We start from the raw sequence: 12,180 nt of genomic DNA, 5'->3' as shown, positions 1-12,180 counted from the left end.
AATTTCAGACCAATTCAGACTGGTAGAGTAAAAATCAGTACAGTCGATTAGAGATATATAGGCCATTTCAGACTTTTACTGGTTTGTAGTGATATCCATGCTAATTCACATTTATGCAGATTCCTTATATTTACAGTTTCTGCTGTTCAGTTATGCGTCTTTTTCCCTTTGACACATATCTCAATCCTTTCTTTTTGAAAAAGTTGATTGACATTTTTTACCTTGAAATCTGTTTTCAAATATCTTTTACTGCTCCAACACAGTTATGAGGAGGACAGATTAAAAATGACACTCCGTAAATTTTACGGACACCATCACGAATTGGTTGATCCATACGATGTGTCTTTGTCCAAACTAACTAAGGACATTTTTACCACGTGTTAGATTGTGGTTTGTCATTACGTCGTCTGATCTTTTAATTACCGAACGTGACTTATTCCCGATTGTGACTGTTTTGCTGGGTGTGAAACCGCATTGCTATAAGACGTGTCACGGTACTTTTCTATCCCAAATTCATGTTTTTAATTTTGATGTTATATTTGTTTTTCTCGTCGGATTTTGTCAAATGTCTTAACGTCTTTTCTGTTATATTCGTGTGTTATGGTAAAGATAATTAATCACCCCCTTCATTTATTAGATTTTAGTTTGGTTCAACGAAATTTATACGATATAATTACTACCACAATTTGATATTAATAAGTATTGTAATTTTCATTGTTATTAATAAATGTAATGTCAGTATTACAAATCTAATCTTGAATCAATCCTAATCCTATCTTATTTTTGGGAAATATTTTTACAAATTCAAATGTGACGTCACTTTGTGTGACTTTTTAGAATTTCAAATGTGACGTCACTTTGTGCGTTGAGGCTTTGGCTAACTCGGCTGTGTATTTTTATGTGTTGGATTAAGTTGTTTTATGTAATGTATCCGTTTTTATTCTGTAGTTAGTCCCCACTTCGGTTTTATCATGTATATCTATTATATAGTCATTTTATAAAATTTACTGTTTGCAAAATTATAAATTATTCTAAATAATAAGGATGTTCTTGTCCCAGGCGGAAACCCCTGGCCGTGTTAGACGCAACTTTTTGGAAGTTTTGGTCCTCGGTGCTCTTCAGCTTTGTACTTGTTTTGGCTTTCAAACTTTTTTCATCTGAGCGTCACTGGTTGGTCTTGTGTGGACGAGACGCACGTCTGGCGTATTGAATTTTAAGCCTAGTACCTTTTGTTAGCTTTTATTCGTGTGTTTCTTAGTCCTATATGTTCTCCAATTTATTTGTATTGTGGTCCTGTCATGTGATGTTGTCGTTTTGGTGTTGTGTTTGACATTGCCATAAAAGTGGGAGGTTTGTCATGCCACAAAACCAGGTTCAACCCACCATTTTTTCTAAAAATGTCCTGTACCAAGTCAGCAAAATGGCCATTGTTATATTATAGTTCGTTTCTGTGTGTGTTACATTTTAATGTTGTGTTTTTGTTGTGTCGTTGTTCTCCTCTTATATTTGATGCGTTTCCCTCAGTTTTAGTTTGTAACCCGGATTTGTTTTTATCTCTATCGATTTATGAGTTTCGAACAGCGGTATACTACTGTTGCCTTTATTTACATTATTGAACAATTTCTGCATAATCCTTTAGTCTTTGGTCTGTCAGTGCCCCAACTTGACACAACTCTTGAACAACATTACAGATATCCTATAAAGATGAAGCAAAACCGTCAACAAATAAAATTGCTAGAGTGCTTACAAGCCATCTGCACGTACTGACTGACCAATCGATACCAAGTGATGGCAATAGAACAAATAAACCTTTGGTCCAGGTGGGCTTAAAGTGCATTTTTTTATGTGTTATTTTCCTATTACTCAGGTAAAGGTCATTGCCGCTCTAAATACTGTTGCAAACCATTATTTAATGCAAAAAAAAATGTAAAAAAAGATAACTCTGACAAATAGGATTAAGAACACATTCAAGTTACACTGTGTGTGGAAATTTACCTGTGACAAATCAGCTTGCTGGCTAGTAGAGAGAAACAGATCTGTCTCACACATTTCCTGAAAAAAATATTGTTTTCATAAAGTTATCCTGTTTACTTGAAATAGGTGGTCTGGTTAAAGATAGTCTTCCACAATATGCAACTTCAGAAACAATAAGTTGAAATGGCCGTAAAGAGCCCAACATCTCTCAAACAAATAAAATCAATTCAAGGAATATTAAACCAATAAAAACCAGTATATTCAGTATGTTAGAGTCATCTATAGCCACCCATAGCCAAATGCTTGTTCTGAGGGTCCAGTTTTATTGAAAATCATGTGGTGACTTTAAACATCTTTTGTGTTGTTTATTTTGCGTTATGCATTCAGTGATGACGTAGTCTTTGTGTCATTGCCCCATATCTATAGCAACACGCAGTTTTGATATTAATTTTGTTGATATGCTCTGATATTATAACCATATTGAATGTCCATCTACAATTATTATATTCAGAGAAAGATCTTTGGGTACTTAGACACACTAAATGTATATAAGTACCCAATGATATTTTTCTGAAAACATGATAATGATTCTAAGTATTTTACCTGCATTGGGTCATCATTGTAGAAGCTTTTGCCGTTACATGTTTTAACTTTTCTTCGGTTCTCATTCTGCAATAAATTGAAACAAACATGACAATTCAAATATGCTTTTTGTGGATGATGCTTCTAATGTACAAAGCATATAGCATAAAGCATATTTAAATAAGCACTTGGAGTATTCCATAGCAATATATAGTCCTTTACGGTTGAAAATACATTGCATTGAAACAAAATGCCAAAAAAAACTTACATGTATTTTCTAAGTCTAAGAACCATTCCTTTGCAAACAAATCATCTGAACGGAACAAAATTCAAACTTGATCAGTACCTGGTCATGATAAAACTATATACCAAATATCAAATCAATATCTTCAAGCACGAAGAACAAAAACAGACAGACAGACAGACAGAGTGCAAACCTGAAGTCACCTTCGATTTCGTCACTAGGGGACTCAAAACAATAAGACAATTTATGTATACTGTCATATAAAATAAAACTTAGTTATGCCAGCTTTAGCAATGGAAGAGTTGCTAGCCAAGAAATATCATCCCACTGAACTGGTCCCTTTTTTGTACTTCTGCTTATTATGATGTTGGTACCAGAAAAACTTCATATGTTTACTGTACAATGTTTATAACTATAACTTTATACCACAGTAAATGGGTTGATTGCAGTAAAAAATCTTTTTTTTCCTGACATTTGTTTTGTTTCTGTGTAATCATTCATCCAGTTTGACCTATTTTTATTGCGTTTGTACGATTAAAACTATACCATTACCACTATGTTGCTAGTTCCTCAATCAGCAATTTAATTCCAAATGAACAAATGCACCTTTTCATCAAATTTCAATCTAAGGGGATAGAGCGATGACATTTTGTGACGGACAGACAGCACAAAAATGAAAATGCAATGACAATGGTGCGGAAGGATGGAAAGACGGAAGGATGAAAAGACTGACGCTCAAAGGTAACACTTAATGCCGCCGTCGCCTATGACAGGAACCTAAAAATGTAGTATGTTGACATCACAGTAAGTATAATATAGTAACCAATCCCACCGGTACCTCAACATTTTTTTAAAAATGTAAATGCCTTAATGTTTAGAATAATAGTTAACCTGCAATCCCACCATTTTCAACTTAATGATTGGGAAGGATAAACTAGGTCGTATTAGGTCAATGACCTAATAAAAATCCTAACACCTTTTGACGCTTGAGAACACCGGTCGTAGTTAGAATACCAGTCACCCCACGACATTTCTGGTGTTTGAAGCCATGCATTTCAATTGCAATTTCAATTATCTTAACCCAAAGTAGTTATTTTATCATTGCATTATATATATAGTTCAACCCCGCCACATTCTGTATGTGCCTGTCCCAAGTCAGGAGCCTGTAATTCAGTGGTTGTCATGTGTTGCTGTATGACATATTTGTTTTTCATTCACTAATTTGAAAAAAATTAGGCCGTTAGTTTTCTCGTTTGAATTGTTTTACATTTGTCATTTTTGGGTCTTTTGCCTATGCGATATGAGCTTTGCTCATGTTGAAGGCAGTATGGTGACATATAGTTGTTAATGTCTGTGTCATTTGGTCTCCTGTGGAGAGTTGTTTCATTGGCAATCATACCACATCTTCTAATTTTGATAATCATATCAAATGTATTTTTGCTCGCTACCAAAAAATTAAATTTTATAAAGGCTTGCCTTTTCTCTTGACCTCGTGTTTCTATTTTCATTTTATCTTATTAGTTGGAAATAATAAATTATATACACATATGAATATCAGGCCAATATAAACACATTTGTGTCCTGCGTCCTATCCGAACAAAATAGGGAAGGTAGGTACATGTATATATCAACAGTATATTATTAGTCTATTATTTGTTCTTGAATTTTAAACCGCAAATGTCTGGACTTATTCTATGCAGAAATTGTCATAATAAAATTGAATCCAATTCTGTGATGAATCATGTGCACGATTGATAAAAAATAATCTATGTTCCTCTGTTTCAATTTATATGCATTTATTCTAGGGTAGACAGACAGACTGGGAACATATTTATATGTTGATTGCCATTGCAACCAAATCAGAAAAAGGCCAAATAAAATAATATGTGTGGCTCCTATCACTTCTTGAATAAAAATAGGGATAAATGAAGTCAATTGAAGAGACATTCTGACATAAACAGTGCCTATTGTAAAATACCATATGAATGTTGAGTGCACGCTATTTTTAATTTAGCCTAAAAATAGGATAGATAGTGATCGAAATATGAGCAAAACGTATTTTTTATATTTAGCATATTTTAATACACTAACCTTAACCCTATGTTTTGTAATAAGGATAATTACACTTGCAAGTCCCAATAGAAATAACAATGCCAATTTTATTCCTGATAGTGATCACATTTGCCAAAGTCAGTTGCCTTTTCTTCTCCCTTGTATTCTTGGACCTGAACTTGGTATGTCTGAAGTTGTAATGTCTGGGTGAGTACTTACTATTGGTGGTATCTTACAGAAAACCCGCTTTCTTCTGTTGACATTTCTCTCAAGGAGATGGCAAAGAGTCCGGTACATATCTTATATACGGTGCTGCATATATTTTCTGGGAAAATACCACATTCAGTTAAGATTGTAACTTAATCCCTCTCACTGCAATCACTCAAATAAAATGTGTCATCTTAGCACTGAACCTGGCTTATTACATAATTGAACTGGCAAGTCATATTATCTCTTCATTCCGTCATGAAACAACTACAGCATTGTAGCATAGTATCCATCAAAAGTCATCTGCAGATGTTCTAGTTTTTTCACCTACCTCCTATTTAGGTGAACTACACCCTGGGTAGATAGAGAGATAACCCTTGCCCAAAAAGGAAAATTCAAAGCTATCAAGTGCTGCAAGCATGACCAGAACAGACTATACTAAATCTCCTTGTTTTTATATAATATTTTGGTATATTAGAAAAAGATGAAACGGGCTTCTATGTGTAGTGTAGGAAAATACTTGTCAAATGTGGGTTTCCCTTTTTCTAAAAATAGATTCCTAGAAGGCATATTGACAGATTTTATTTTTTCAAATATCTTTGTTGTATCATAAATACCCATCCCGATTTTTTGTTAAAAAAAACAAATACATTCCAAATAAAAGCATATTAAAATTTCTGAAAAATTGTACACTGCGTTTTGAAATGATAAGATGGTTAAATTGATGATAATTTGGTTCATTTACACCTGTTCAGTTGTAAAAAAAGGCTGAAACGCAATTATTTTGTCAAAAATATTGAACATGAGATTGAAATCAGATATTTTTATAGGTATGAATCATTGTTTGATGTAAAAAATAAAAAGCAATTCAATGTAAAATGCAGAAAAAAACAAAATTGATAAACTATGTAATTAAATAGAAAAATTTCATATTTTTTCCTAACAAGGCCGTTGTCAAGGAAACAAAAACAATTTTTTTCAAAATAAAAGTAATTTTTTTACATTGTTCGGGTGGACCTTTAATGTGACCAAATATTTAAAAAATTCATGGCACACCATTTCCACCCAACTTTGATGCTTACAGAGAATATCCAGTCTTAATCATTCATATAAGTACTTGTTAGTTTTACTCTGGATTTAGTTCTAAATTAAGGCGACAATAGTTAACTGATGATCAGTTCTCGTTAATCGATTAGGAATAGAGAAATAAAGCTCACAAACAAAAGTTTACGGAATTGCATGCACTTTAAAATGAGCGATACCGGTTGCATCGACAAGATAATCATCTCCTGCTATGCACGCATCTTCCGCCATGCGAATTCACACTCAGTCAAAATTTTAAAAAGTAGGGAATATGTCACATCGTATCAGTTATTCGTGATGGTTACTGAAAACTTGCGAAGTGTTGAGTTTAGTCGTTCATCCTATTCATAACTCTGTTTTGAAGTAGCACACACCTGTTCAGGACGTCTGTATAGTCCGATCATGCACGAGCGTACGATGGAGCAGAGTGAATGTTACTGCTGAGAAATGGAAAGTTGACTACTTGAAAGTTGAAATTATCATGTTTGTTCTGACCTTCTACTTTCGATAGTGTCCTTAATTTAAAGTTCACTGGGATATATGAGATGTAAACACCCATTGAAACGAACAATCCAGTAATACCGAGATGTCAACAAGAAGAAATATTGCCACCAACTCTTGGAAAAAAATTGAAAACAACACGTTTAATAATTTCATGCGTCCGAAGCGCTTTTCTGGAACTGTTTCTGCTGTCGATTACTGCATTAGTATGATTTCCTTTGAGCTATTACTACGGAATGAATATACATGGTCTCATAAGCAAAAACGTTATACATCGAGATTTGCCTCCTATTTATTTAAAGGGCATCAGAGAAATAAATACGTTTAAAATCATGCATGTTATTATTTGTCAATAAAGATTGAAGGTATATAAGGTTGCACATGCAAAATTGTCAGATATAATAGCTGTTGACATTAATTTGATTTGATTTATTTAATTACAGATAATGATGAATATTTTAATCCAATTTGCAGTGTTCATGAATTTATTTGGTCGAATAGATACTCGGTATGTATTTAATAATATATTATTAATAGTATTTACGTGCACGTGTTTTTTTTTGTGTCAATATAATTAAATTAAATTCAATGTTTCATTTAAGTCTCATATCTCTATAATATACAGTATAATATTACTTAAGGTGTACAATATAGATGGGCAAAGCCGCATTTGTTAAAATTTTCTGGAATTTTCATTTTCATTTTTCAATGCTCTTCAACTTCATGATTGATTTGACCTTCCAATTTGTTTTGTTCGAGCGCCATTGGTGAGTTTTATGCAGACAAAGCGGGCGTCTGGCGTAGCAAATTATAAGCTCGGCATATTTGATGAGGTTGTTTAAACAGCTATGGATTATATTAATATCTGTGAACAAAACACTTATTTATGTTTATCCATAACGTTGCATAAAAGCAAATGCAAGAAACAATTATAAAGTAAGAATTGAATATGAATGTGAAACAAAAAAAAGACGTAAACTATGAGTGTCTCAACTAAGTACTATACATATTTGTATTTGGAAAAAGATACTATAAAGGGATATCGTGACGATGGCAAAATGAATTGGTACTTGCAGTTCTCCATAGGGATAAATATAATCTAGACTGGGAGGACAAAAAAGCAAAGGCAGAGCAGAGCTGAGCAGGCCTGCAATGAAACAGGATGACGAATCTAGACAAAAAGCGCGTTTCGTCGTCAGAAGACTCACCATTGGATCTCAAATATAACCAGTGGGAAAGTCAAAAAAGAAGTAACGAAGTCAAGAAGTATTTAAAACGTTGTACACGACATATATAAAGTGATATTCTCGTTGAAAAGTATAGAAACACAAAAACCCAAAATAGTTGCGCTTAATCTGGTTTATGCCATCTATTTCTGGCGGTAGACGAATTTTAGTGATTTGAATGATTTAAAATTTTTATGAACAGAAAAGGACCAAATCAATGATAATTTATGTCAGAACAGGTGTTTATAAAACGGGGCAGGTGATACCCTCGCTAACAAAACGTCCACAACCATTGGAATTTACCAATTTGTTTCTAAAACTCAAATATATATTGGTCCATCTGAGTACGCCATTAGCGCATTTTGTCTACACAAGACTCATAAGTGACACCCAAGTCAAAACAGTTGGAAACCAAATCAAATTCGGTCTTGGAAAGCATTGAAAACGATAAAATCTAAATGTTGACACAAATCTGGCTATAACCATTTATGCCTTGAGGTAGGGAAACTTGAGTATTTTAAATAATGTTCATCTGCACAGGACTTTTATCTTTTAAAGAAATTATAGTGCATTGAAAACCCAAAAATCTTAAATATTTATAGGGGTAGAAAAAACGTATTGTATCGATAGATTTTCAGAAAATGACCATTTAAGGATATTTCATGTTAGCACCGGTATCCTGACTCTGCGCTGTTGATACTCTCAACTCGGTGGTTGTAAAACCTCATCAAAGATACCAGACTCATGTTTAATTATGCCAGACACGCGAAAGACAAGTGAGACGAATTAGAAAGTGTCTTCGACATAGTGGACATTTATCATAAAGAACCAAGATTTAGAAAAGTTTTCCAAAATGAGCCGCGTAACTACCTTGGGTACGTTGTCTGAATAGTTAAAGAAGAAGTGTTTGAAGTAACAACTGGTCTCCCAGGTCGAGATAATAAATACAAATCTGCTGACTTGGTAAAATATATTGTTTATCCTTACTTCAGATTACATGGCACAATTATCAACGAGTCATCGGAAGTAGACACGAAAGTTGTGTTTATATAACAAAAGTTATACAACCTTTACAAACTAACAGCGCAAGGATAATAAATGATCGTTCGAAAACATCGAATCAGTACGAGTAATTTGTTCCACTAACACAGCATTTTGTAAGGAAAAAGGGAATCATCAGTGCAAAGAATAAATTGAGAATGGATCAAGATATACATCGAACTAGACACAAATCTTCAATCCAAGGCAAAGATCGCATGGGACAATAAGATAGTCAAACTCATGGACGACTCGTTATTCAGTAAGACCATGGAAGTATTATATTGACAGGAACTCCAACGAAAAATTAGCACATTCGCATCCCACTGATTTCTTTAGGAAAATAAAAGGTTCCGACTCAGTTTTTCAAGTACGTGATAACTCCTTTGTGAGGTATCTGCGATGCCGCCTTCGCCTGTATAGTTTACAGAAACTGATCTTATCACATGATCTGTTATCGAAGGTCTTATCTACCTACCAATGTAAATTAACACGGAAACTCCCGTGGCTAATTGCGAATCGCTACATGAATAACGACACCTGTTTCTGTTCAATAATTAAAGACTACAACTGAAACAATCTAAAAAATCGGTCCATATTTAACAGAATGACAAAAGAAAGTTAACTGTATTCGGAAAGAAGGTAATATTATTTTTAGTTTTGTTTGATATGTTTTTATCACTGGAACTAGGAAATCGGGAAATATCCGGTTATGAAAATTACATGACTCTGAAGTAGAGTGTTTGCAGAAAATAATGTGATGCGCGTGTAGTGTGCCGGATGGTGCCGGATAACTCAAATTTTGAAAACTTTAATCGAGTGTAACACAAATATTTATGGTTTTCTCTATCGTAAAATATCGTAAAATGTAATTTAACATATTTATAGAAAATGTTTTAAACACTAAGAGAGGTGGATAATTATACGCACGTGATGGCCTCTTCATATAGCATGTATCAGGTTATAACACCGATTACATGTACACCTTTTGAATAAATTCAAAAGTTTAAAACAACCTTCAACCTAGTCCGAGATTGCTCTGACGTCTGACGGACTTGTTTTGGGAAAAAATGGCTTAATTTTAAATATTTCGATGCATTTAAAGAACTATCATAATGCTGGGTCCTAAGCAGTATATTCTTAAAATTTTATCATTAGAATTAACCAGTTTAGAATTAAATGTATTTGTAAAGGCTTAACATATCTGAAACATCTTGCAGCGTTTATTTAGAAATTTATAATATTTTGTTTTTGTTGAAATGCATGAAATATTTGAAATCGGACTTTCAGTAACTAATGCGACAAGATATTTGTCAAAGTTAGCAGTAAACCTCAATTATACATGCAGATTACAACTCATGATGTGTTTCCTTACACAAGAAATTTATTAGAATTCAATATAAAAATTAGAAGATGTGATATGATTGCCAATGAGACTACTCTCCACCAGAGACCAAATGACATAGAAGTTTACAACTATAGGTCACCGTACAGCCTTTATCTTTTCTATTGAACAAGTTTCAGATTTACAAAAGCAATAAAACTCTTCAATGTCTTCACCGATAATTTTTTCAAATTCTTCATCATCAAAATCGTGCACGTCCATACTGATTAGTGAAATATTTGTAAGTGACGATAGTTTATTAACATAGAAAACCTAGTAAAAAACTGTCAACTGCCAAATATTGGCATGGTCGTTAAATGTCATATCCTTGACATTTATGTATACATCCGGTTACTTCGGTAAATTCCGTAATTACGAGTATCCCGAAAACGTTGTTGAACCCATGCATCGATACGACTAATTGAAAGATGTCAAGTTAATCAACAGATACTTAACGATTTTGCGGCATCGCACTATAAACGTTTGAAATCGGTTTGTTGGAGTTCCTGTCAATATAATACTTCCATGGTAAGACAATGAAGAATATCTGGAAGAAGGAAGACATGGAATTTTTGATGACAAAAAAGCAGACATTAAAGCTTGTGTCAATGCCAAAGAGAAAAATCTGTTTAGAGACATGTAGGAAAAAGATGAAGCTGAAGTTTGATAAGTCGGTCTACCTGGGAAGTTGCATCTCGGATCTATTGAAGACCTTTATGTACGTATGTCTTCTACAAGTTCATGTGGACTTCTCAGCTCCTGCTTATGTACAAGGATAGCTGTGATAGTCTCTGAGATTCTGACAGAGGACATCTACAATTTTGTCACAAAAAAAACTTATTATGGGAACGCTAGCAATAACTAACTAACAGACATGTGCAATAGATCGCCGATCTGTTATAGATTGGTAAAGGATGTATGACATTTAAACACATTCAAAAACAAGTGAGAACGAATGTGTTATTTGGACAGTTTAAATCTAAATGTGTAAAAAATGATATAGTCCATACTATTCTCATCCCTGATTGGGTAAATACTTGTTGATGAAAACAATATTATGATCAGGTCAAAGATATTGAAATTTGCATACTGTTCTTAGGGAATCTGCAAAGAAAAGGATATTAACTGTTTGGCATTTAATTATAAAAAGTTAAATAACAAAAACTCCAAGGAAAATTCAAAACGAAAAGTCCCTTAACAAGTGGCAAAACCAAAAGCTAAAACACATCAAACGAGTGAAAAACAAATGTCATATTCCTGATTTGGTACCGGCATTTCCTTATGTAGAAAAAAGTAGAATAACAATAATACCGAACTACAAGGCAAATTCAAAACGGAAAGTTCTTTATAAAATGGCAAAATTAAAAACTCAAACACTTCTAACGAATGGAAAGCAACTGTCATATTTCTGACTTAGTACAGGTATTTCCAATGGTGGTTTGAACCTGGTTTAATAGTTACTGTGGATTCATTATTATTCGTTGGATACCAATTTTCGTGGATTTCGTGGGTACAGGTTAACTACGAATTTAGATGTTCAACGAAGTGTAAGTTTTAATTGGCTTATATGCAGACTTGAGTAAAACCACGAAATCAAATATCAACGAAAATACAGGCATTCCTCAATCCACGAAATTTGGTAACCACGAAAATGAACCCACAGTAGCTAAACCTCTATATGATAGTCGCAAAAAGTTTCATTATCAGTAGCATTTGATATTGCACCATACGTTTAATCTGAATAGAAAGAATTGAAACTTTAAAAACTAGAGATTATGCCCCAAAAATTCAAACACCATTTGTTTTATTTCTGCACATAGCGTAACTTATCATTGGGACTATAAAAACAAATCAGCAAACCTATTAAATTCCTATATATAACGTAAGCT

At 33.5% G+C, this 12,180-nt stretch overlaps 1 protein-coding gene across 1 annotated transcript in view; it reads left to right on the top strand.

Moving 5' to 3' along the window:
* LOC127708799 (uncharacterized) overlaps positions 1 to 12,180 on the top strand; it is a 126,058-nt gene that overhangs the window by 27,326 nt on the left and 86,552 nt on the right. Inside the window, exon 2 of the mRNA XM_052213924.1 lies at positions 7,087 to 7,151. Within this exon, the coding sequence (XP_052069884.1) occupies positions 7,090 to 7,151 (62 nt within the window). The 5' untranslated portion in view covers positions 7,087 to 7,089. The remainder of the gene's footprint in view (positions 1 to 7,086; positions 7,152 to 12,180) is intronic.

Source organism: Mytilus californianus, unplaced genomic scaffold (assembly GCF_021869535.1).
Source record: "Mytilus californianus isolate M0D057914Y unplaced genomic scaffold, xbMytCali1.0.p SCAF_7, whole genome shotgun sequence".
Lineage (NCBI taxonomy): Eukaryota > Metazoa > Mollusca > Bivalvia > Mytilida > Mytilidae > Mytilus > Mytilus californianus.
Note: the sequence above shows the minus strand (reverse complement) of the source record. Positions and strands in the feature narration are given on the sequence as shown.